This window comes from Pyxicephalus adspersus, chromosome 4, assembly GCF_032062135.1.
Source record: "Pyxicephalus adspersus chromosome 4, UCB_Pads_2.0, whole genome shotgun sequence".
NCBI lineage: Eukaryota > Metazoa > Chordata > Amphibia > Anura > Pyxicephalidae > Pyxicephalus > Pyxicephalus adspersus.
Window position 1 is genome coordinate 95,572,905 of NC_092861.1, and position 25,928 is coordinate 95,598,832.

Consider the following 25,928-nt stretch of genomic DNA (forward strand, 5'->3'; position numbering starts at 1 on the left):
CTCTCTGTGACTTGAACTGGGAGACAATATTGTCCTCAAAGAACACAGAACAGAAATGGGAATGTTTCAAGTCTGATCTACAAAAGCACACCACAAAATATATTCCAATTGGTAATAGGAACAAGGAACAAGAAAAGGGCATTCCAAAAATATAAAAGAGAAGGATCAGCTTCATCATTTGAAAACTTTAAACAATCTAACAAAAGATGTAAAAAGTAGCTAAAATGTGCAAAACTTCAAAATGAGAGACAAATTGTAAAATAGTAATAAATAATTTAATATTAGAAAAAAGATCAGATCCGAGCATGTAGACCCCTTAAAGGATATCTCTGGGTTGGTAACTGGGGATAAAGAAAAGGCGGATTTATTAAACACATTTTTTTAGCTCTGTGTACACAAAGGAAAATGGCAGAGCTCAAGTCCAAATTCAGAAAAGCAATGTCACTGCCTTAAATGAGTCACAATGGCTCAAAATTGATATGATTGAGAAACAATAGGGTATATAAATATAGAGCCTCCCACAGTTAGATACAGTTAATTCAACTTGCCACATCCCAAGATAAACACATGTTCGAAAAAAAATGAATAAAGGGACTTCACCGGCAATATATAAAACAAATTTCCCATAAAAAAAATATTTGACAATTTTTATATAAAAAAAACATTATTTTTAATATAAACATTAAAAACAAATGATTCCAAGAGACAGAATCAAACCGTTTAGATATAGAACAACCTCTACGCTTTTCGTGTAACAGGTCCACTTCTTCAGGAGGAATCCGTAATCCATATAGTTGAAGACTCCCCTCATATGCACAGTTAAGTTGACAAATGGAGGGAGACACAGGAGAAAGCAGACACCATCATCCAATTTAAAGCTTTTACAATTTTCCAAAAGGAATTGATATCTCTTGAGTTTATATCTAGTTTATTGTCCATTCTTCCTGATATTCACATAAATGACCACGTTTATATGTGGGTATACACAGTTTCTACCTTATCAATAAAAAAACGACACAAGTATTGACAGCCTTGCAGTTTACCGTCCCAATGGAGAATGGAGAAGCTTCTCCATTGAGACGGTAAACTGCGAGGCTGTCGGTTTTTTATTGATTTTTAGGTTTAGAAAAGTCAATCTGTAAATGGATAGAGAACTGGCTTAAAGACCGCATCCAGAGAGTTGTAATTAATGCTTCATACTCTGAATGGTCTAAGGTTATTAGTGGTGTGCCTCAGGGTTCAGTTTTGGGCCCTTTACTGTTTAACATCTTTAGTAATGATATAGAGTTTGAGATTACCTCCCTAGCATTCTAATTCTGTCAGTTTTTTGATGCAAAAAGAGATCCTATTTTTTTTTGCATACAAATTTTTTTTTATATTGTGGGCCTGTAATTCTTAGGATTACCTCTCAGGGATAATATTTATATTTAATTGTTATATTATAATTATAAAGTTATAATATAATAAATATTTATAAATCATAATATAAAAATAATGAAATAATAGACCACAACAATGTAATTCATAAAAAAAAAAATTATTTTTAAAAATATTCTCACTAACAAATTTGTCCAAACAAGGGTGCAGTATTATTTATAAATAATAATATAATTTAATCCTAATTAACTCTTAATTAAATGTGGATTTTAGGAAAAAAATATTTACATTTTTAGTAGACATTCCAGGTGTGGTAGATTTGGAAGTGTGGAAGTCCAACATCACTGTCAGGACAGTAGAACCTGGTTTCCTTTCTGACCTTCTTTCTGTCTTTGGTCTTTGAGCAGCAAACCACGCACATCCTTGTAGGTGCTGCCTTTCTCTGGGTTGGTGGGATGTATTTAATGGAGTGACGACCAGTCAGGCGTTCTAGGTTGACAACGGTGGAAGCACAACGTCCAGATCTATTCATACCCACTGATGGTGTTTGGTGGTTCTTGACTATGGATTCGGAAACCTGCAAAATTAAGTCTGAATGATTCACAGGCCTCTGACTTTTTTTTCCGTACAGAATGTAGGCATTCCATAGGCACTGCTCGACTAGATGCCTGAAAATCTTCTTGTAGAACTTCCTTTGCGGTTTCTCCATCGGTTGGTAGAATGTCATAGCTTAGCCACCTCTGTCGACACCTCCCATTGTGTTGTTGTAATCAATCACCACCTGTGGCTTCATCACTTCTTTCCCACTTTTTGTGCATACCAGAACAGTGGAGGCATTATGGACAGTACTCATCAGGCACACATCTTACCCTGTTTCCCCGATTATAAGGCACTGTCCTATATTTTTTGAAATGCCAAAATATGCCCTAGGTCCTATTTTCAGGGGGATGTCTTTTTTTTCCATGAAGAAGACTACAGTACACATTTATTGTTGAAAAAAAAGGAAACTTATTACCTGTATATGGTACAATACCGGTATATGGTAATAACGGTAGTTGTCATCACAAACCAGCATGGCCAGACAAACTGTGCATCCAATTTCTTGTTACTACGGTGACGTTGTTTCCATGTACCTACAACAGTCTACGGTCTGGTACGGTACATTTACACATTTATTCAATGACAATCAAGTCATCATCTTCTGGAACATTATCATAACAATCCTCACTCTGAATTTCCAGGTCAATTACCGGTACTTTTGACTCCATTTCTTTTAGAATCAGTGGACCAAATCTCTCATGTTTAGCAATAGCACTGTCCTTAAATGAGTACTTCTTATCAAGGTAGCCTGCTCGTAGTGGATGTTCAATGCAACTATAAGTGATTTTCTCCCTTGAATTCTTCACCCAAGTCACGAAAAAGCTGGATGCTTTTCTAGAAGCACATATTATAACTAGGTATTAGGGCTTTAAAGTAAAGATAACAGAGAATGTTGATCAAGGGAACATCCGATTGCCTCCTGGAATCAGGAAGGAATTTTTTTCCCCTGTTGAAGCAAATTGTACCAGGGTTTTTTTGCATTCCTCCGGACCAACTATGTCTTATAGGGTTTTATATATGGGATATGTTTATTTCCCTACTGGTTGAACCTGATGGACTTTTGTCTTTTTTCAACCTAACCTACTATGTAACTATGTAACAATTTAGACCTAATAAATAGACCAAATGTGCACAGATGAGGCAGATATTTTATTTTAGGCTAGGGAGATATTTGTCATGGAGGCAAAACACAGAGGGTTTTCTGCATACAAAATTTATATATACAGTTTATACAGTATATGAAGGGAAAGAAATCTAACCTGACTTTGTTTTGTATTTGGTCAGAAGGTTTATTAAATTTTTATACTATTTTCAAGTCTATTTGGTATAGATAAATGTAGATAATAAAACATCCCTGTGTTAATTTTGCTTTTATAATATAATGGTGTAAAACTTTCATAAGTATGTTTGCCTTTGGGTCACCGATTTCCATTTGATAAATGTCTCCATTATCTTCTATTAAGAGAACAATGGTGCAAGCCCTTTATAATTTGTCAAAAGGATGACACTAATAAATTAGAGCAGCTATTATAAAAACAAGCCAGTTTTTTGGTGTATTACATATCAACTATTGCTGACATCAACTATTCATATAAAGATGATGTGTAGTATGTTGGTACCATATAAATACATAATATTATTAACAATTCCCTGAGCTCTTAAACTTCATGTTTTATCAAACCGCTAAGCCATCCAACATATATATATATATATATATATATATATATGTATACTACTATAACTCTGTGCATCTGATGTAAAACTAGAATGATCTTTATGTTTCAGTGTAATGAAAATAAATATACTTTATTTGGTTTTTTTAGTCTTCTTCAACTTTGTAGAAGCAGTGGGTTCTTACAATATTCCACACATTTTTTCTTCATTGACTTGCTTGCTTTCACTGGCTTTCTTTTTTTTATACTTTTTAGCATTGCGTTTGGTTACAGAGAAAACATTTATTAGTGCAATAATTAGGAATATGAAATATTCACTAACCACACCACAATTATGCAATGGGCCAGATTTATCAAAGTGCTTCAAGACTGTAGTAGATAGACTATAATGGGTCAACCTGGGTGATCTATGAAACCTGAAATTGCTGGATCCAGTCCAGGATTGAAAACATTTGCCAAATAATAAATATTTTTATGAAATCCATTCCGGGTTTGCTGGATTACCCAAATTCTTCCATGATAGTTTATTTTCTCCAGTCTTGGAGAGCTTTAATAAATCAGGCCCAATAGTGTACATTATAAATGCATTTTTTTTATTAGAAAATATAAAGAAACAAAACATTTGTTTTTTTTACATTTACTTGTTAAAAGGGTTCTGTAGCAGTAATCTGTATTGTAGGTAAAAAAAAAAAAAAACAGGATTTCATATATTACAGATTGCAGAGGGAGTGTTATTTTGAATTGATGAAAATAAAATCTTTACATAAAACTGATGTTTTATATGGAGGATAATTTCCATAATTTGTGCTATACTATGTTTAGATATGTAGTTCCACCCTTTAGAAGTGCTTGTGTTTTTACTTCCTGTCTAGTTTTTGTGAGATGTCTGTTGAGGCCAATACACCCCCAGATATCCATGAGTGAGATTTCTTGAAGGAATTAGTGGTCATATCAAATTAGAAAGCTCTGTTCAATCACTTCAGTTTCCTTGCTGATGAGCAGATGCTGTAGGTCTCTTTGAGTTGGCTACCTGAGGTACCTGTACTTGTCTGATCTGTTTCTCTGTGCGTCTTAAAGTAGAACTATACTCTGGATGGTAAGCTTTTTAAGCCAATGGGGCACTTTTCTGCCATTGGACAAGCCACTGGTGATGCATCTCACTGGTGATGTAACACAACCTCTGGAGTTACATTGTCTCCAGCGTCTGGCTCTCTATGTAGCACCGCTGCACACAGAGCCAAGCTCTACAAACATGGCGTATACTCCGAAAAGTGGAGAGCTAAAACAAAAAGCCATCAGGAGCCAAATCTTTATTTTACTGACAAAAGAGAAATTGAATGCCTCTTTGGCCAATTAGCACTACCCCCTGGTGACTTTTTGTTTATTTCAGTTTAGATCTGCTTCAAAATAAGCTGTTACAATAGGAATATTGGAGTTTTCATTGTTGACAAGTATTGGAAAAGACATTTATCCTTGTGTTTAAAACATAACCAGACATACACAAAGATTGTCAGCTTTGAAACTTCCAACTTAAAGCTAGCTGGTAATATGGACACCTATATTTCTACTCTGACAATGGTTTTTTTCTCTAAACATAAAATTGTACTGTACATTTCTACTATAAAGTTTCACTTTTTATTATACATAAAATACTGTCTCATAATGATTTCTAGTATTCAAGTGTTTCTTGCAAACTTTGGATATGTAACATTGTTTTATTTTAGGAGTGTAATTTCCCATGAGTTGTGGATTCCATTCTTGCTCAGATTTTTTCTCATTAGAGGGCACATAAACAAAGTCTTTGAGTTTTTTTTGTTTAGAAGAATTATGCAGAATATGGGGTTTTTGTTACCTTTATTATTACAAGCTGCTCAACAAAATCTTTGTAGGAATCTTACTAATGTCAATGCCACACATCCCTTATTTGTACGTTTCATCTGTCTTGGTATTGATCAGATCATTAGAAATACTTTTGTATCCTTATATACATTTAAATCCCTACAATTGTAACATAACTAAAATTCATGTATCCAACGTTTATTTTTACCAGGGACTTGTTCATATAAATACATCTTTACAGAGAATCATGACCATAGTCAGTAAACACAATTTGTGTACCATGTTCATAGAGCAGGACATTGTCATACCATCTCTAATTTTACCTGAAATATTTGCATCAAATTATCCTCTTATCAAAGTATCAGAGAAAGAAATTGCATATTTAGTAGTGATAATTTATACCGTTTGTTAGATACAAGAGATGTTTTCTATGTGTGAGACGGTATTTAATATTAGAATTTGCAGATGTTCAGGCCATATTTTCTGACCAAAACATACGGATATCTGGATTCACATTTTTTTTCTTGCAGTTGTGTGTATTACTTACCCAGGAGTCACCCCACCCACCTTCCTGCCTAAAGCTACGTACACACTTCCAATTATTATCGTTGTTAAACGAACGATCCTGCACGATATCTGCGAACGATCGTATAGCACCGATCCTGTACATACAGATAACGACACGATCGTTCGTAGATATTGTACACACAATAGATACGATCATTTGAGCGATACAGGGAGTGACGTGCACGACAGGAAGTGAACGAACGTTCGTTCACCACGCATGCTCAGACCATGGACGATCAACGAACGATCGTACACACGAACGATGGTCAACGATCGTCGTCCAATCCGATCCGCCGGTCTGGTCGTTCATTTCCAACGACTTTCCTCGTTCGTCGGCGTCGTTGGTTACTTTTTTTACGAACGATTTTTGCCCAATCGATCATTCGTCGTTCGTTGTTCATTTTGAACGATAAAAATTGGAAGTGTGTACGCAGCTTAAGTGGTCAAACAAACAGCATCTATTTCATTCTGGTTGCTTTCTCCTGCACCCTTAAAGCTAATACATATGTGTAATTTCTATTTTTCCACAAAGTTTTTTTTTCTGTGGTATGTGTCTTTTCTAAATTTATCTGAAAAATGTATGTCCTGTACTATAACAATAAAATAGTATAGACTTTGGATGGGTTATTATTGTATTTTATCGACCTTTCACTGTTACAGCAAATATTAATATATTCACTGCATTCTGAAATTCAGTGTCAGACAATTGCACCGGGTAATTCCATTGTGCTTATAGCTTTCAATTTATATGTAGAATAGTAGCTGTTGGAATGAAAAAGGTTTTGGATCTTGCAAAGACAAACTGTCTTTCTTTATTCTTTAAACAACAGACATGAACATGTGATTGACACCTTTTAAAAGGCTCAACTGATTTCTGATGAAATCTAAATAGAGGAGAAACCATTTGACTGGTGCCAAGATAAGGGCCTATTATTTACCTTGTACAAACACTTCTTGACTGCATTCCATGTTTATCAGTCATGTTTCCTGACCACTTCAGTTAGATCCGCATGCATTGCTACATTCTGTCTGTTCTCTATTTAGCTGCTCTTAGCATGTTTTACATTTTATAAGGGGGCAAAGGGTCTTCTACTGACCCATCAGCTATCAAAACAATTTATTAATGTAGTTCTCTACAAAATCTGATCACTAAATATTTGTTTTAGAGTGAATAATGCTAGGCATACACTCTCATATTAGATGTATGTCCAATCTAGCAGGCTATATTTCACTGAATATTGATCATTTTATCACTCTGCACCATCCAGTGTGGAACATATTTATAAAGAATATCTGTTTAAAAATCAGAATGTTGCCCCTGTTAACTTTGTACTGCCAAGATGATACAAAGCTTTACATCCATCATTTGCCCAACACTTCTGCCAGGGTTAATTCAATTAAAAGATCAGCCTTTCTCAGTTAATGTTTGATTAGTCTTTTTGTGTCAAAATCAACAATTATTAACCCTATTTTTAATATATGTGTTTTCAATACTCAAATCAAATGTCTAGTCTGCAAAAATTGTTGCACAGTGGGCCTGATTTATTCAAACTATTCAAGACTGGTGAAGGTAAACTATCATGGGAGAACATGGATGATCCAGCAAACCTGGAATTGATTTAATGGACACAAATAATTTGGTATTAGTTATGGACCAGATCCATTCCAGGTCACCCAAGATCATCCAGGTTCTCCTATGATAGTCTATTACCAGTGTTGGAGAAATTTGATAAATCAAGCCCATTGCATGTTTACCATCAGTCATAAAAATTAAAGCGTGGTCTGGTCATATGATTATGTATGTTTACAAGTTTTATTGAGCTTTCTAGTCCACTAGCCAGTCCAGGACTAAATTTTCCAGAAAACGATTACATTTAATGATCATTTTGATAAAACGATTGCTGTCATGATAGTTATTGATCCATTTTGGCAAAAAATTCATCTGAAGTCAACCAATCAATCTTTTTTTAATGTTTCATTTTTGAAAGAAAAATAAACCGGGAACAATCCAATCTATGATCATGTCATGTGCATGTAGTCTACAATTAAAACAGTTTTGGTATATATTTATATCTAGTGCAAAAAGCTTGTTAGCCTGTGAAAATTTCAGTGCTGTCCTGTGTTCTGCACCTTAAACAATGTTAACAAGAAGTCTGTAGAGACTACAGAAAACATACCATAAGTTTGTAGCTCAGTTCTGATTTCACTCACTTTAATGCATGTATTCTCCTAACCGGTTGGAAAGCATGATCCTTGCACAATTGCAGTTGCAAACTGTATGGTAAGCCATTCCCAAGGACATAGCAAACTGATAGTATGTGCCTAACAGGCAAACTGTACCACAGGCTAATGTGTTTGCACTCTTAGTTGAAAAATGAAAATAGTTGGGAGTGTGGATAAGCCTGGGGGACAATGCTGCATTCAACTGTTCTGGGATTCTAAAATGGGCTTGTAGTTTGTCATAAAATGGGATTATAGTTTACTTGTGCATGGGAGCAGTTGGAACCCTTTATTTTGTAGGAGGCTGGACTCACCTATGACCTGAAGATCTGCACCACGGCAAAGCCGCATGCAAATTTAGTTGCCTGCAGTGTGTGTTTGGTGTTCATCCAGGCACTGTCAGTCCCACTGCAATACCACACATTTGAAAAGGCCCCTTTTCACTCAGGGGAATATTCCCGATGCATGTGTTTGTATTGCAGTGATTAAATGTTTGGTAAATGTCACATCCACTGTTTTTTATTTATGTCCCTGTGTCAATGCACAAAGTCCAATAAGGGCTTATGACTTTGTGTTGTCATTTAGGTTTTTTTGGACACATCTGGACCTCTTTCACTGACATCAGAACACTGATCAGCAGAACTTTATGAAAACACATACTTTTTTAAGTAAACTCTTCAATACCCTAAGTAAAGTATTACCTTGCAAGGGAATTTCCATTGCTCTTTGGAACATTGTGAAAATTTACTTTGCAAAAGTCACCCAACCACCATCAAGGAAATGTAAAAAACAGGATTTTGCTTACATGATTAAATATGTAGTTTATTAGGCTAAGTGAAAATACCCTTGCAGAGAGGTAATTCACTTTGCAAAGTGAACAGCCTGTATTCTTTTAGTAAATCAACTCTATTATTAGCATAATGTATTTATGTTCAAAAGTGCATTTCAATGCAATTTTAATGCATTTGACAAATGAAATATGATAAAAAAAACTGCATACCGGGAACCAATTTGCTGATTTTAGATGTATATCGCAAGAATTGCATAAAAACTACATTAGAAAGACGCATTTGTTTGATTTTTGTGCTTTCAAAGCATTCCAACACATAGCCATAATAAATCAGCCCATATGCAAACAGTATATGTATTAAGCAAGTCAGAAAGAAGGATTGTGGGACTAATTACTTCAGGCATTCTCTTAAGTGTCAGCAATATTTGACCGAATATAAATATATAAAACTAATGCATTATGATGTTTTAGTTTGCTAAATAGGTACATTTGTCAGGGTCAAATGAGCCCAGAGGTAGTTATAAATACAGTGGTACCTTGGTATAAGTCCTTAATCCATTGCAGATCCTTGGACTTATACCAAACAAAATTTTCCAATAAGAAATAAAAGGAAAATGATTAATCTGTTCCCATGAAAAAAAAATCCTATTGTTATCGGCATATTATACATTAATGGGGCTGTATGAAATAATTTAAACACTGCTTAATACTAAAATACATAAATACAAAAGCAATTAGATGAAATAAATAAAAATTTAACCTCACTTTACCATTCTGAGTATAGTCGAGTGCTTACTAGGAGGAGGAGATGTTATGTAATTCACAGAGAGTTATAGCGCCGGTTGTTCAGTGAATGGTAGCAACTGGCATACTGATGCTCGTGGGCAGTCGTGGTTTTGTTTCGAGAGAGGTAAATAAGGGTAGCGCACGGTGTTATGACTCATTCTGACTCATACAAGTTCTAGCAAAAATGCTGTGAACCAAGCAAAGGTTGTATACCAAGCAAAATTGTTCGTGTCCAAACAGGTTTTATACCAAGTTGGACTTATTCCAAAGCAGACTTAAACCAAGGTTCGACTGTATACCATAAACAAAGGTGAAAGCCATAGCCATATGTGCATGTGTAACAAGTGCACATATGGCTATGGCTTTCACCTTTGTTTATGGTATACAGTCGAACCTTGGTTTAAGTCTGCTTTGGAATAAGTCCAACTTGGTATAAGTCCTGTTTGGACACGAACAATTTTGCTTGGTATACAGCCTTTTTGCTAGAACTTGCATGGGTCAGAATGAGAATGGGTCAGATTGACTTAGTTCCTATGATCGACTATGCACTGCCTATTCTTTCGCCGACACAACTGTGCTAGTTTCTAAAGCCACCCCTCTCACTGCTGCCATATTTATTCTCAAAAGACATCCATTCTCACCAAGGGAAGCAGTTTAGGGGCACATCCACACTTGAGGCTTTGTTTGTCTGACTTAAACATAATATTAGGGCATCTAACAAAGGCTGCTGTCATAGGAGAATGAATGTGAAACTTGTTAAATATGCTTATATTTATGGAGATTCATATTAATATTATCTCATATTGAATTGACTCAAAAAGCCTTAAAATATATATTTATTGTTCTGACCAACAGTTATACAAGACCATAGATTCCTTAGTACCATTAGTACCTTAATCTTTCCTATAAATGTCTGCATCTGTATTTCCCTGTGTATCAGTATTCAGACTAGAAGAGAAAGGGACAGCACTGAAAACAAATCAAGATTTCCTGCATTTTATTGTACTGGGAATCTGACAAATGGATTTTGTTGATGAGAAAAGACTACATCAGTGGTTATCTGTTCTTTACCAATCCAATGATCATGCTCTTTCACTTTAGTTGTAGCTGAGAGTGGTAAAAGGTCAATAAATTATATGTTAAGGGTTTTGCTGCTGCACTGGTATACCTATGCTGTTTCCTTGGTAAAAGGGGAGTATTTTTACCCCTAAAATGCATTGGGAGTATCTGTTGGACTATAAATTGTGGAATTATTTCTTAATGTGGCCTGGCATCCATTTTCATAATGTGAGCAGTTTCACCACAGCCATTGTTCTGGAAACAATATACATACTACTTTTGAGATTTGAGCTCAAATGTGATGTCCAGCACCTCTTGCATTTCAGTGTTTCCTTAGTTAGTTGTATGTTGACTGGTAGGGTAAAAAAAAAAGTAGCTACAAAATTATAAATCTTTTTTCGCAGGTAGGGCAGATCATACATATGAATTTTAAATGTGTACCTAGCTTGTTGCACTTCAGTTGTATTTCATTTGTGGTGAGGGTTAGTTTTAAAGCTGTTTTTTGAGTTTTTACAAATATTATTGTTCTTACGTCAATAGTCTGAGCACAAGTGAACTTTACTTGCTTTTTACTTGGTACTTCTTTACATGTTTAATAGCAGAAAATCAGTGTTCTTCCATTTTTTATTGAACCCAAAAAAACTCAATAAACAAAATATTTCAGTAGTCATAAAGTATTGAAATGCCACATGCCCAATTTCTTACAATAGAACGATCACAAAGAGCCTACCATAACTTGGGATTGTCAAGTCATCAAATTTAAACATACCCATAGGGCCTGATTCATACAACTCTCCAAGGCTGGAGAAGATACACTTTGATCAGTAAACGTGGGTGATCCAGCAAACCTGAAATTAATTTCCTAAAAGTCATTTGCTTTTTGTCAGCAAATGTTTTTATTGCTGGACCAGATTTAGTCTAATTTTGCTGGATCGACCAGGGTTACTGATGAAAATGTATCTTCTCCAGTCTTAAAGAGCTTTATTAAATCAGGCCTTTGGGCTCAAAAACAAGCTGCCAGCAAATGTTATCATTCATATTGAAAAAGACATAATAATAAAAATTAAAATCATTGATTGGATGACGTGAATTACGTGTCAAGTTGTTTTCAACATATTTTGCAGGCTCATGTTCTGCTTCCTCAGGAATCAATTTGCGATCTTTACATCCATAACAGCAAATAATCAATCCATTTTCCAAATATCCAATAGCTTTTATTGACGCTAAATGTTTATATAAAAATTACCTTTTGCAATATTCATCCAGGTAATAGGAGCTTGACTTTACGTCCTTCACTATTTGGCCTGGCAACCACAGGAAGGGGACGGAGGAAGCACCCAATATGCACTTATCGCATGAAGGGAGAGTAGGGACCACTGAGAAAGCAATAAAATATTGCCTTCAAGCACAAATGATCCATTCTCATATATTGTTTTTAATTTTAGTTGTTGCTTTAGGATTTATGCTAAAAATGAATGAATTAATAAATAGGCCAATTACTAAGTATTCCTGACCGAGATTAAACTATCTGCTTTCAAAGTTAAGTGTCTCTCCCAATAATATTTTCTCTTAAGGAGACAAACTTTCTGTGTCACCATGCCTAAAACAGGTGTCCTCATTGAAAGATTTCCACCCTACCTCTAATAAAGAATGGCTGTAAAAAGCATAAACAGCTTTGTGTGTACCCGAAAAGGGCAGATAATGTTTTATCATGCAAGGTTGCATACACACGTGCAATATTTGTCGTTGGAAAGGATCTTTCACAATCCTTTCCAACGACAAACTTCGGCATGATGCATGAACGAGTGCTGTACATGCAGCATTGTTCTGCTCTATGGAGAGGGGAGCGGGAGAATGACGGAGCGGCACCTTGCTGCGCTCTCTTCCCCTTCACTTCCATTAGGATTGTTCGTTCGGACAATGGACTACGAGCGCTGTACACATGCAAGATTCCCGTCCAATATCAGCCCTGAGCCGATTATCAGCCGAGAACCATTGCAAATGTGCACGTAGCCTAAATTCTCATAGTGCCCATAGTGAATTTTGCATTGCATAGTGACTTTTGAACAGACTTGATAACATCTTGTCATGTTCATCATTTTTGAAATTTTGGCTGTGTAATACATACTATTTGTTAGTCTGTTAAAGATAATAAATAACTCATGAGTAGAATGTAAGAATGTAATAAGCAAAAAAAAGATTTGATAAACTTTTATACAGTAAAGTTTATCTGTGGGTACTACCAAAAATCATTGATATTGTGAGAAATATGGATATATACAATCATGGCCAAAAATATTGGCACCCTTGCATTTATGGCAGAAAATTCTCCACTTCTCCCAGAAAATTGTTGCTATTACAAATGCTTTTGTATTGTCATGTTTATTTCTCTTGTTGGCACTGGAAAAACTAAAAAACTGAAAAGAATCTGAAAAAAAAAAAAAATCTGAGACATTCCACACAAAACATCAAAAATGGACTGGACAAAATTATTGGCACCTTATCAGAATTGTACTAAATAATTGTATTTCAAGCATGTGATGCTCCTTTAATTTGTAATTCAACCAACCTGTAGTAATTAACATATGGGAATTCCCACATGCAACCATTTAAGAAGGGCAAAGAATTGTCTATGGATTTGAATCTAAAATTATAGAAAAGCATAGACAATCCAAAGGCTACAAAGTCCATCTCCAAAAATCGTAATGTTCCTGTGTCTACTTCATGCTACATTGTAAAGTTTACAGCCCATGGCACTGTAGCTAATCTCTCTGGACATGGGCGAAACAGAAAGATTGATAAAATGTTTCAACAAAGAATTGTTTGAATGGTGGATAAAGAACCTCGATCAACTTTCAAACAAATTCAAGTGACCTGCAGGCACAGAGAACAACAGTGTCTGCTCACACAATCCGTTGCCATCTAAATGAAAAGGGACTATGGCAGAAAACCAAGAAGTACCCCAAAAACATAAACAAGCCAGATTGAAGTTTACTGAAACTCCCCAGTGGAAGCCACAATCCTTCTTGGAGAATGTCCTCTTGACAGATGAGACAAAATATAGATTCTCAGTAATGTGCATCATTCGACTGTTTACAAAAAAAAAAAAGAACACTACTGTCAAAAAATCGAGGAGGTTCAATGATGTTTTGGGGTTGCTTTGCTGCTTTAGGCACTGGTTGTCTTGACTATTTGCATGGTATTATAAAATCTGAAGACAACCAAAGAATTCTGGGGTGCAATGTAGGGCCCAGTATCAAAAAGATGGGTCTCAGCTGGAGACCATGGGTCTTACAGCAGGATAATGACCCAAAGCATACCACATAAAGCACCTAGAAATGGCTTATGACAAAGCGCTGGAGAGTTCTGAAGTGGCCAGCAATGAGTCCAGATCTAAATCCTATAGAGCACCTGTAAAAGGAGCTAAAAACAGCAGTTGGGAGAAGAAACCCAAGGAATCTGACTGACCTGAAGCAGCTGGTAAAGGAAGAGTGGTCCAAAATTCCAGTAGAAAGGTAAAAGACTCTGATTGTTACAGGAAGCCAATAACACCAGTTATTTTTTCCAAAGGGTTGGCTACCAAGTATTAAGTATTGAGGGTGCTATTAATTGTATCCAGGCCACTTTTGACGTTTTGTGGGGAATATCACAGATTTCTTCTCTCTGTTTTTTTGTGTTGTTCCAGTGCCAACAAAAGAAATAAACATGACAATACCAAAGCATTTGTAATTGCAACAATTGTGGGAAGTGGTGCATTTTCTGACATAAATGCAAGTGCCAATATTGTGTGTATATATATATATATATATATATATATATATATATATATATATCGTATTTTCCGGCGTATAAGACGACCCCCCACTCCAACCAATCAGTTGGGGGTCGTGTTATACGCTCAGTATTGTACTGTTCCTTCTGCCTGTCAGATCTCGCTATTGTGCAAGAACTGAGTGGCAGAAGGAACAGTACAGTACTAGTTCTAAGGAATGAATGGGCGCGTTCCTTTTAATGAATTGGCGTGTTCTAGTGGAGAGCCAATCCAGGCTCTCCACTGGAGAGCCAATCCAGGCTCACGTCCTCCTGTGCAGGCTCGCGTTCTCCTGTGCAGCTTGCACAGGAGGACTCGCGAGAAAACGACTCGCGGGGACGCCGGACATGAAGCAAGCAGCAGGTAAGTACCGGTACCCGGCGTATAAGACAACCCCCGACTTTGGCACAGATTTTTCGGGGTTAAAAAGTCATCTTATACGCCGGAAAATATGGTATATAATGAATTTTGCCTGCATTTCCCAAACCCTGTTATTAACTGTCTGACATGTGGAGCTGCATAGGTATGGAAGAAATCCACTTATTAAAAAACATAACATGACCCTAATCTATTCTAAAAGGCTATTTATTCATTGCCCTCTACTATGGATTATGCTCTCATACATCCCTTCCTCCCTCCAGTACTAAAGTAGTTAATTAAACAAGCTGCTTACATAACCTTGAAAGGTCACATTATAGGAGCACTTATTACTGAATATGAACACGTGCAGAAATAAGGCCTTGAAACCTTGCCAAATGATCAATTTCTTAATTGAAAAAGTCCCATATAAAGTAACTAATGCAGAATAAAATGAATAGCACTTTGCAGAGTGAAGTCACACTTTCCATCTCATATTGGATTTGCAGTTCGGTTAATAATGCTGTGACCATTCTCTAATGAAATAAAAAAGAAAAAAGTTGTTCAAAGGTATCTTAAACAGAGATCACATAAAATTTCCCTGTGCCGATAGTTAAATGTATATGTACATTCATTCAAAACTTTATACTTCATTCAAAAAATTGTAATTAGCCTAAAGGGAAATTAAAGGGCCCCCCCCCCAAAAAAAAAAAAAAACATAGTTTTTACAGTACACAAATGAAAAATGAGCAAAGATAAGAAATAACAATGATACTTTCCAAAAGATACCATACTATAATACATATATAACAATATTCTATAGAATAACAGACATGGAAGCTGTTTTACCTGCCAATGGAAAAAAAACTTGGTTGGGTTGGTCGGGATAAAGGCATGTGTTGTTTTTTTCCTAAGGATTGGGAGAAAATATAGGTAGGTATATCAGGGCATAGCAAGTATTGGAGAAGCCCTGTACTCAGTGGAAACCACCCAAAAGATTATTATAATTCTATGTTAGGTGATGGTTTTACAGACACTTCTGGGGATTTAGATCACAGAGATGGGTTAATTGGCCTACCTTTGACCTGGTTTTGAAGCATGTTTTGTATTTTCACAGATTTACATGGAAATGCAAAACCCTTCTGAAGAAATCAAATGCCCATTGACACAAACCCTAACTATAAAATGAGATACCAAGAAAACACAGATTTTGTGTAATGTAGAGCTGTACACTATACATAATGACCATATCCTACTCATTGAGGGGCATTTTACATTTGTTTTTCAACATTCAATTATCAACTTTTCTACCAGTTATTATTTTGCAGATAGTTAACCTTTTAAAGTTATTTACTTCCAACGTCCTAGATTTGAACCCAGTTTTATCACATCAGTGTTTTATGCCCATTGTGTGTCAGTTTATGATTATGATTTACCCCATACCACCATGTAAGTGTAAAGTTTTGTCTGTAGAAGACAGTGCTTCGCCTTGCCTTAGGAATGGAGCCAAATACTGTTCTATTTCTGATGACCACATTCACAGGTTTTCCTGACTAGCCTAATATGCTTTCCTTGTTGAAGTACCTGAAGGTTAAATCACATATCTGGTCACTTCTACCATACTTACAACTTTTTCATTTCATCTTTTTCATTCAAAATGTGATATCCACAACCTAATAGTTCATTCCCTGGACCTTTCTTTTATCATATAAACTTGAATATGTGTAGATATTTAGTAAATATAAATGAAATAATATTATGTTTATTTGGATTAAACATTTTTATTGAAAGGAAAGAAAGTCAAACCAAAGCGGTGATTTAATTTGTAATTTGTGGGCCCAAGCACCATAAGGGTGATTTTAATCTTTGCAAAGGCACACATTTTACCAGCAAACACTATGAATGCAGCAAGTTTCCTTAAATACATTTTAGAAAACTGTTTGGCACAGCACAAATGATCATTTTTTTTTCTTTCAGATTGTAAAACAGATTTTGCAGTCCTTCTTGCAAACTATTAACATATAGCTAATTAAACAAACATTATTAACTATTCCTGTTTCTTGTGTCCTACAAATTATATGCTGTTGGCAAAAAAATGTACAGGCAACCAAATTTTATAGGGAGAAAGGGAAAATGGTGTTTTATAGTCACCACTGTAAGATAGCTGTATGAAATAACAGTTTATGAATATATTTAGCGAACTTAATCATTGTATTCAACCAAATGGGATTAACCGAAACAAAGTGTTGCCGAGCAATGCAGAGTAATTTGGCATATAGCTTGGTTTATTAAGGAGCAGATATTTTTCAAAAGATATCTTCACCTAGATATAAAAAGCAATCTCCCAGTTGATAATAAGACAATTTACTAATCATCATAACTACTTTTTTTCTTCATTTTGGTAGAAAAGACATTACATTGTCAGTATCTGTGTATTGCCAAATCCTGTGCAATGCCCAAACATATGTGGCTTTCCTCTGCTCATTCTTACTGGCTATATCATTTTAGGAGCTGTTAATACCCCTGGTAAACAATCAAGTCAAACAGAGACTTTCTGATCACATGATTTATGAATCTGTCTAATTATTCACTTCATTAACGGAATCAATTGTGCTCATTTGAGGGCCATACTGAATGCCAGTATGTAGCCCATTAGATTTTAGGTTTAGCAAAAAGGAAATGTTTGTATCTAAAGCATAGATTCAATGAGCCCTCTGAAAAAATAAAACCAAAGCTCACAAAAAATGCACTTTATTTATAAAACCTGACATAAACAAAAGCCTGATTAGTGTGAATACCAGAGATATTTATTATTATGAAATCTACAATCTATAGTATATCGAATTGGCCAAGGGATACTTGTAGAGAAATCAGTTTAAATATGATATGGGCTATAATTATGGCAGGTAAAATTAAATTAAGTGATATATGATTAGAAGAGGATAAAGAGCGACATGAAGATAATGCCAACTTACTTTATGTAAATTACTTTGTTATTTTTCAGCATTTGGTGTGGCACCGCCCATGCTGTTATAATGATGAGGCAAAGGATTAAAGTTGCACAAAACCCTAGTTTCTAATTAAATCTTTTTTTAATATGCAAAAATCCTGTTCATAGCCTATCGAGTAGGTTAAAAAAAATTCAGTTTTTATATATTTAAATGTGGAAAAAATATATATAAAGCATATATAAAAAAAAAAAAAAAAACATCACAAGTACTGAATGTTTTATTACATTACATGTATAAAAGCTAGACTTTCGACTCTCCTTTCTTTTTGATATGTCACACTACATAATAAAAAAAGATATATATATATATATATATATATATATATATGACATCTAAAAAAACTTTTGGATACCAACCTTTTACCTTATTACCAACACAGTCTATACCTTTAACTCTCAAGGATTCCATGTCAGCTGTAAACTGTAAAGCTGAATCTTTGCATTCTGCAAATGCCTTTGTTATAGCTGATCACATGCGCAATACCTTGCACCTGCAGATCTAGATGACACCTTCCTTACTTTAAAGAATAAGAATGTTTATATACTGTTATATTTTAACATATATTTCATTATGTTGTCTTTTAACAAAATTGGTACAGCATGTGCATACAGCATCAATTACACATTGGACATAACAAAAGAACTGTGGTTTATTTGATAATAGCCATGAAGTAGAATTCTGATGTGTGTGACATGTTATTTTATTAACTAAATTTAATTTTATAGTTATCAGAAGGATCTCAGGAAATGGAAGTTTATTTATCATTTCATTTACGGCCATTCCATAAAAGGCTTTGCAGGATGGAGCAAAATATATTATTGCATTAAAAATAACAAGCATTTTACTAAGAAATGTAGGAAAAAAATCTCCATACATTTGTCTGTTCTAGTTTTAAATTCTCAGAAATATTTAGACAGACTGCATCAGTAGTTAGACTGGCATCCCAGTGGAGCCAAAGCCCTCAGGCAAACTAACACTCATATTCAGTCAATTAGAGTAATTTTGAATATCTGTTTCCCACAATGTGTCTTTAATAGTTTGTATCCACATTAAGGCTGCTTCTGTAAGTATATCTTAGGCTTTGGCATCACTTTAATTTAACTATTGTTTTTACTTCTTGTGCTGAATGTTTATTAAATCATCGTTTTACTTCTATGTTTGTTTAGGTGGAGATTGAAAAACTGGATTATCATCACTACTTGCCTCTCTTCTTTGACGGTCTTTGTGAAATGACACATCCCTATGAATTTTTTGCACGTCAGGGAGTCCATGACATGCTAGAGCATGGAGGACCAAAAATTCTGCCTGTCATTCCACAGCTCATTATACCCATAAAAAGTAAGTATGTGGGCAAACCTGACTTAGTTTTGAGTCATTTTCTTATTTGGTGCTGTACCTGCAATGCACTACATTATGATTCAAAACCCTCAAACTTAATTTGGCGTATTAATATTTCTATCACGCACATTATTATTATCATTATATTATCATTACTTGTGAATATGTCCTGCATCTGTAATAATGTTCCCTTTTTTATTTATTCAAATCTTCCAATTTTGTAGTGGACATAACTAGGCAAAAGAAACAAATTAAAAAGGAAGACTTAGTTTTCTGCAATATTATGAGAAAGGTGTTTTTGAATTTATAGGGCGTAAGCTTGGGCCTAATTAATCTTCAAATAAGTTAGGATCTGGCCCTATTCTTTTGAATCCTTGTGTTTTTTTTAGCTTTAGCAGGATGAGTTGGGTCTGACCAGCATTGGTGTTCCTTAGTAAAAAGAGTTAAAGAAAGATGGAGCTACAGAAAAAGTGATGGAGTGACTACTTGTATGATCAAGTAAAGTTGGGGACTCCTTGACATGCAGAATTCAATAGAGTCTGTGTAAAGACCTTAGGCAGTGTTGTTTTATATGCAGCAGGAACAAGTCAGTGGTGTCATGTAGTGGAATACATGGAAGCTCTCTTAATACACTGTACCAGACATTTCTGCATGCTTCAGAGTAGTAGAATTTTCATGATCAAGAGCAAGGCTATAGCCTGTCCCAGGGGCAGCCCTTTCACACATGTCCACGACTTTGTTGTGTAGCGGGAATTTCTGTGAACTAAGAATACTGGGGAGTTCCTTATAAACTGTCACTAAACAGCAGTAATTATGTTAAAATGATTCCAGCGTACCTTCCAACTATTGCTAGTTACAGTACATCTTGTAGCATATCAGAACTACAATTAGCTAGCTGTTGGACAGTCTACTGTATCACTGAGGATGGGCAAAAGCAGGATTCCAAGACAGGATCTTTTTTGAACTAAGGATTGATATGTTTGTAAGTGGTGCTAGGTAAATAGCAGGTGTCCAGTCAATGGATGGGTTTTTTAAAAAAAGCTAATAGTGTACCTTTTTCAAACCCGATTGGATCAACTTTAGGACACAACATTCTATGTGGATCATTGGCTTCAGAAACACAGAATAGAGCACACAATTCCCCTAACATTCAGTCTGAAACACTGCCCTATGGATCTATCTTTCATATAGACATTGGCTGTGAAATGATAATGTGTTAAGTCTGTTGTTTCTGAATGCAGGCATGATTATTACCAACTTTGCAGTTTATTGCAATTGGCAGCCTAATGTATTTCCCTAGGTCTCCATTAAGTCATAAACCTGGGAGTGGTATGAACATTTCTAAATTATCAGAAATGGAGTAGAGCTCTTCTTACTAAATGATTTATTAAAAAATATAAAACTTCAATTTAACAGAGGAAGACTAAAATTAAGCTCATAAAAAATGATGCTGATCCCACACGAAATGTGCTTGTTATTAGAGGATCTTCATTTAAAGAACTGTATATGATATATTCATATAGCATGTTTGAAAGCAACCTTGTCATTGAAAGGCCGTGGGAATTGCAGTATACATTGTTTGTTGTGTCAGGACTGAAACTCAAACTGTTATCAGCACAAAAAAAGTACCATATCTATCTTGCAGCAGGACATCTTTCAGCATTGGCCTGTATTGGCATATCTTTTACTGTTACTACAAAAGATCAGAATTTATCTAGAAATGTTCCACTATTCTGGCAAAGATTGATCGCACTGGAGAATCAAGTTAAGGGATTTGCACACAGGACACATTAGTGCATCAAGTTGGGTAATTGGCTGCCCATCACTATTTAAATCCCTGATGGACAACTAATGATATCATTTAATTCCTGGTCTCCTGTGGGTATTCCTTGTCTTACCATTCTTCATTGATGACCTTGTCTTGAACAGAGATAAGAAAATCAATCCACTGGATTTCTAACAGATCAAGCAGATTTCTGCCCTGCAACACTGGATAATCTCAACTCCACTGGCTGATTTGTTGTATCCAGTTTATCAAGCTTTTTTTTTTATTTAAAACAATTTCAAAGTAAAAATAATAATCAGCTTAATAGTTAGCACTATTTACTATTAAATGATGAAGGTAATTAGGAATGACAGCATTTTGAACTGGTAACTTAACTTGGCATTTGGTGGCAGAATGAATGCAGTTCTTGGGCAATGTAGTAAAAATGGGCCATCTAATATCAGGGTGTTCTATATGAGGGTAATTTATATTTGCATGGAACCCCTGTGGTAGAGGGTATGACACAAATTCCTACTTAGTGTGGCAAAGTTATGATAGGATAACAGGTTTCCCCCTTAAGAACCCAATTAGACCTATTCACCGCAAGGATGTTCATGGTAGCGCACATACTGCATGTCTGTGTGATGAGTTGCTATAATTTATAATGTCACCCCAATGCACAATCAAATGTGGTGCACCATCAAAATAGTGAATGTCCCTTTGAGTGTTAGGTAGCCCATACAACGCATGGTGCTGCACGACCCCATAAGATGTATTCCCATAGGGCATCTGTTAAAATGGGCCTTAAATGTTATTTTTTTTCCTAAATTGTTTTTCTAGGAGAAAATCTTATAAAAGACTGTAGAGGGAAAATCCAAACCAGAATTATCGGGGTGAAATGTTACTCATTATAAAACAAGTAGATTGTATCAAATTTATCACTTCTAAGTGTTAAACTTTTTTTGCTTCTCAATTTAAAGTTTAACATGTTTGGTCAAACCTTTTTGAAGCCAAACTAGGGTAATTTTAACCTTAATTGGGGTCTCTCCCCACTTGTGCACAGGATACACTTTTTTTTTTACCAGTGTATAATAATTTAGAAGACACATTTCATCTGCTGTCTGGTTCCCTTGAATGTGGACCAGGCCTTGACATCCATTTGTACAGTTAAGGGCTGATGATCCTGCGTTGTACGATATAACATTAGATTTGTGACCAGCAAGGACAGACCCACCGCAAGGGTAACGCTATCTTTTCAGATTTAATTCTTGAATGCAGTAGAGAATCCATCCATCCATAAAACACCTGGGTACCTTTGTGGTTTGTGTCCTGTTAGGGAGAGTTCCTTTCACATACTATCCTAGAGATACAACAGAAATTAAGAGGAAATTTCCCTAAGGACAACTATCACTAGAAAAGGTGTACCCAGTTAAAAATATCCCCAGCCATGTATTTTAGGCTTTGGACATTTGTTTTGCTGTCTATTCCCTATTTAAAAGATTAAGCCTCACTTCTTGTCCCTGTGACAATTAAATCTAAAAATGTAAAGCTTTCATGGAAACAACATTTGATTACCTTAGATTTTCTATATAGGGGTATAATTTTTTCCCTCTTCCTAATGACAGGCAGTAAATCCTCCTAACAAGTATACAGATAGCAGTAGAAACCTTACAGTGGCTGTAATGCCAAACAAACCAAATGTATAAACAACTGCCTAAAGTTCTACTTTAATATATAAGTACACAATTTAAGATTGTAATATCTCTGGAAACAGAAAAAAATGGTATTTCCACATTATGAGTAGGTATTTCAAGTCCAACCTTATTCATTGTATTCAAAAGCCCCTGTGATGTTGATATTGACATGTTAAAACTAATGCTGGATATTAGTCTGTTTTATGTTGTATCCATTCTTCTTTACTCATTTTATAATACCTGTTTAAATGACTGTCTTAGTTAAAAATAGGTAGTTATTTCTACTGAATTAAAACTTAAACCTTGGACCTCTTCTAAACACCCACTTCATTTTTTTTCCAGTTTATTTTGTAAAGTCTTTTGCATCGCTTCAGTGAAAATGCTTCTAAAAAGAACTGTAAAGTTTGCAAAATGTAGTCATTAAAGAGATTCTGAATTTGTCCCTTCACAGGTTGACTTCCTGTTGTCATAGTGTCCAAAAAAAGTCACTGTGATTTCTTTCTATGTATTGAATAGACTAATAACGGAGCCAATGTGAAGGAAGAATAGCCTTCTTGGGGTCTGCTTGAGGTGTCAGCAGAAACTGTGGGAACAAATAACAGTCACACAAGGCAGCATTTTATAACATCAGGGCTGCAATCCATCCTTTAGTTTTGTTCAAGGCTTTGACTAATAAAGACCTTTTTACAATTCCCAGCAGAGTCCAGCTTAATTCCCTACAGTGCCTTAGGGGCCTGAAATACATTGCTTTGTAGCAATAAAAAGGGTGAAAAAATGAAAGAATGAAAAGTATATGTACTGTTTTTTTTATAAATGTATCAACATATGACATTTTAACCCTGATTTTTTTTCTGTAAAGACCTATGTAAGTTATTGTTGATAAAAAACAAAAAAAACTTTTCACAAAACTTTGACAAAAACTATAGCTGCCGATGTATTTTCCTTGTATTTATTAGTAAAAATAAAAAAAAATCAACTTTGATGTGCCTGCCTATCCAAGCTTAGTTCAAGTAGGTTTGCAAACAAAAACCAAAAAAAACCAATCACTTGTTTTTTAATGTACAGTGCATTTTAACTGCCCTGCCTGCACCTGATAAGTTTTTTTGGCTACACCATGTACATTCAGTTGTAGGGACCACCTGTGTTAAGTATAAATAGACCAATAAAGTGTTGCCCAAATTTTATTTTATTTATTTTTTATATGTTTCATTAAAAATAGTATACATTGCTGTTTTTTTGGCTACACACAAGTGACACATGGCAGACAAATGTCATTATTAGAAACACAGCTATTCATGTGAGAAATGCGTTTCTTGATATAAAGACTTTTCCTGCCACTGGTGTTGTGTACAGATTTATTTCTTGACTGTAACATAAAAATGGCTAGTTTGTGACCCAATATAGGAAAAGAGGGAACAAATATGACAAATCTGAACATAAGTTTATACATTTGGAAACCCCATGGCTGTATAAAGTTCAATAACCGAGAATCTTATTGTCCTGTTTTAGATGCCTTGAACACTCGCAACCGTCAAGTGATCTGCACTACTCTTAAAGTTCTTCAGCATCTGGTTGTATCATCTGAAATGGTGGGCGAAGCCCTTGTCCCTTACTACCGACAGATTCTTCCCATCCTCAACATCTTCAAGAATATAAATGGTAGGACTTTACTTTTATTTTCTTTATTTTTTAAGAAACCAATCATAATATACAAATGTGTTCGTTGAATGCTTCCAAGTCTTGAAGTTCAAGTTGAGTCATTTTATTTTTAATGAAAGGAATCATGGAATATGGTAACATCACTTCGATGATATATCTTCACAGGTAAATCCAAAGATCAGAATAGAACAAGTACTGCATTTCCCCAGTGGTAGGATCTAGTAAAATTACTTTTTAATATACCACACATCTCACATGCAGCTTAATAAAGCAAAGACGCACTGAAGACATTGTATAATCTGCTAATAATTACATTTTAGATGTTGTAGCTGTCTTTTAAGCAGATGAGTGGATTGTGTTCTCTGTGCACATGCAATAAACATCATCCTATAATTTGGATAGGCTATTGAAACAACCAAATTCCAATTGATAGCTATTGAAACTGGTTCATTTGATACATAGCTGGGCCTAAGTGATAATGGCAGTTTCCTAATTTCTGTAACAAAAAATAAAACTTGTTACTTTAAATATATTAACAACGCAATGTTCCATATTCTATTAAACACAACGTCGCTATGAATTATTTTGCTGAAACATGATGGAATCAGTTACTGCAGTGAACAAGTTAAGTTTAGTTTCTGCATTGTGAATTAGGACATAGAGAGGGAGCCATTGTTCTTAGATGACAGTGTTAGTCAGATGTGTGTGTGTACATTTCATAGAAAATCATTTGGTCTTGTGTAAATACCAGGATGGCTCCAACAGGACTATTTGTGGGGGAACAGTAGTGATTTGAGATTTGTCAGATTGATTGTTTAAATAGAATGCTTGGTTTGTCAGTGTATGCTTATGCCATATACTGTCACGAATGACAATATGCCCGATTCAATTATCAATGAAATGCGCGTATGCACGGGCCGATCAGCAAGCTCTATTACAGCAAAGTTCTAGTTCTGTTGAACTCGCCTGCCCGTTTCCTGCAAAAGTGAGCAAAGATTGTGAATATGCCAACTAAGGCGATTAATTTTCAGCTGCACGATTCAGGAGATGTTAAACTCAATGTGAGGCGATAGCAATTGATTAGGGCACACCTGCGCTTAGTAAAGGATTATAGTCAAACATGGTATAACACATGTATTAACCACCCGACCGTTAAACCCGATTTTTTCTCACTGTTTAAATACCCTCACTTACCTGGTCCCCGCTGCGATGATCTGTTCTGTTCCAGCGTCGATCGCTAAAAAAATCTCGCAGCTCCTCCGGACACGTCTTCTGTCTTCTTTCTTCATCCGGCGAGTGCAGTGACGATCTCCGGGGTTTCCCGGTGACGTCGCTGCATGCGTCGGTGCGGGCGGGAGGCGGGGCGGGAAATTCAAAATCCT

At 35.4% G+C, this 25,928-nt stretch overlaps 1 protein-coding gene across 1 annotated transcript in view; it reads left to right on the forward strand.

Annotated features, from left to right (window-relative positions):
- PACRG (parkin coregulated) overlaps nt 1–25,928 on the forward strand; it is a 364,259-nt gene that overhangs the window by 181,982 nt on the left and 156,349 nt on the right. Inside the window, exons 3-4 of the mRNA XM_072409061.1 lie at nt 19,257–19,428; nt 24,397–24,546. Coding sequence (XP_072265162.1) covers nt 19,257–19,428; nt 24,397–24,546 — 322 coding nt within the window. The remainder of the gene's footprint in view (nt 1–19,256; nt 19,429–24,396; nt 24,547–25,928) is intronic.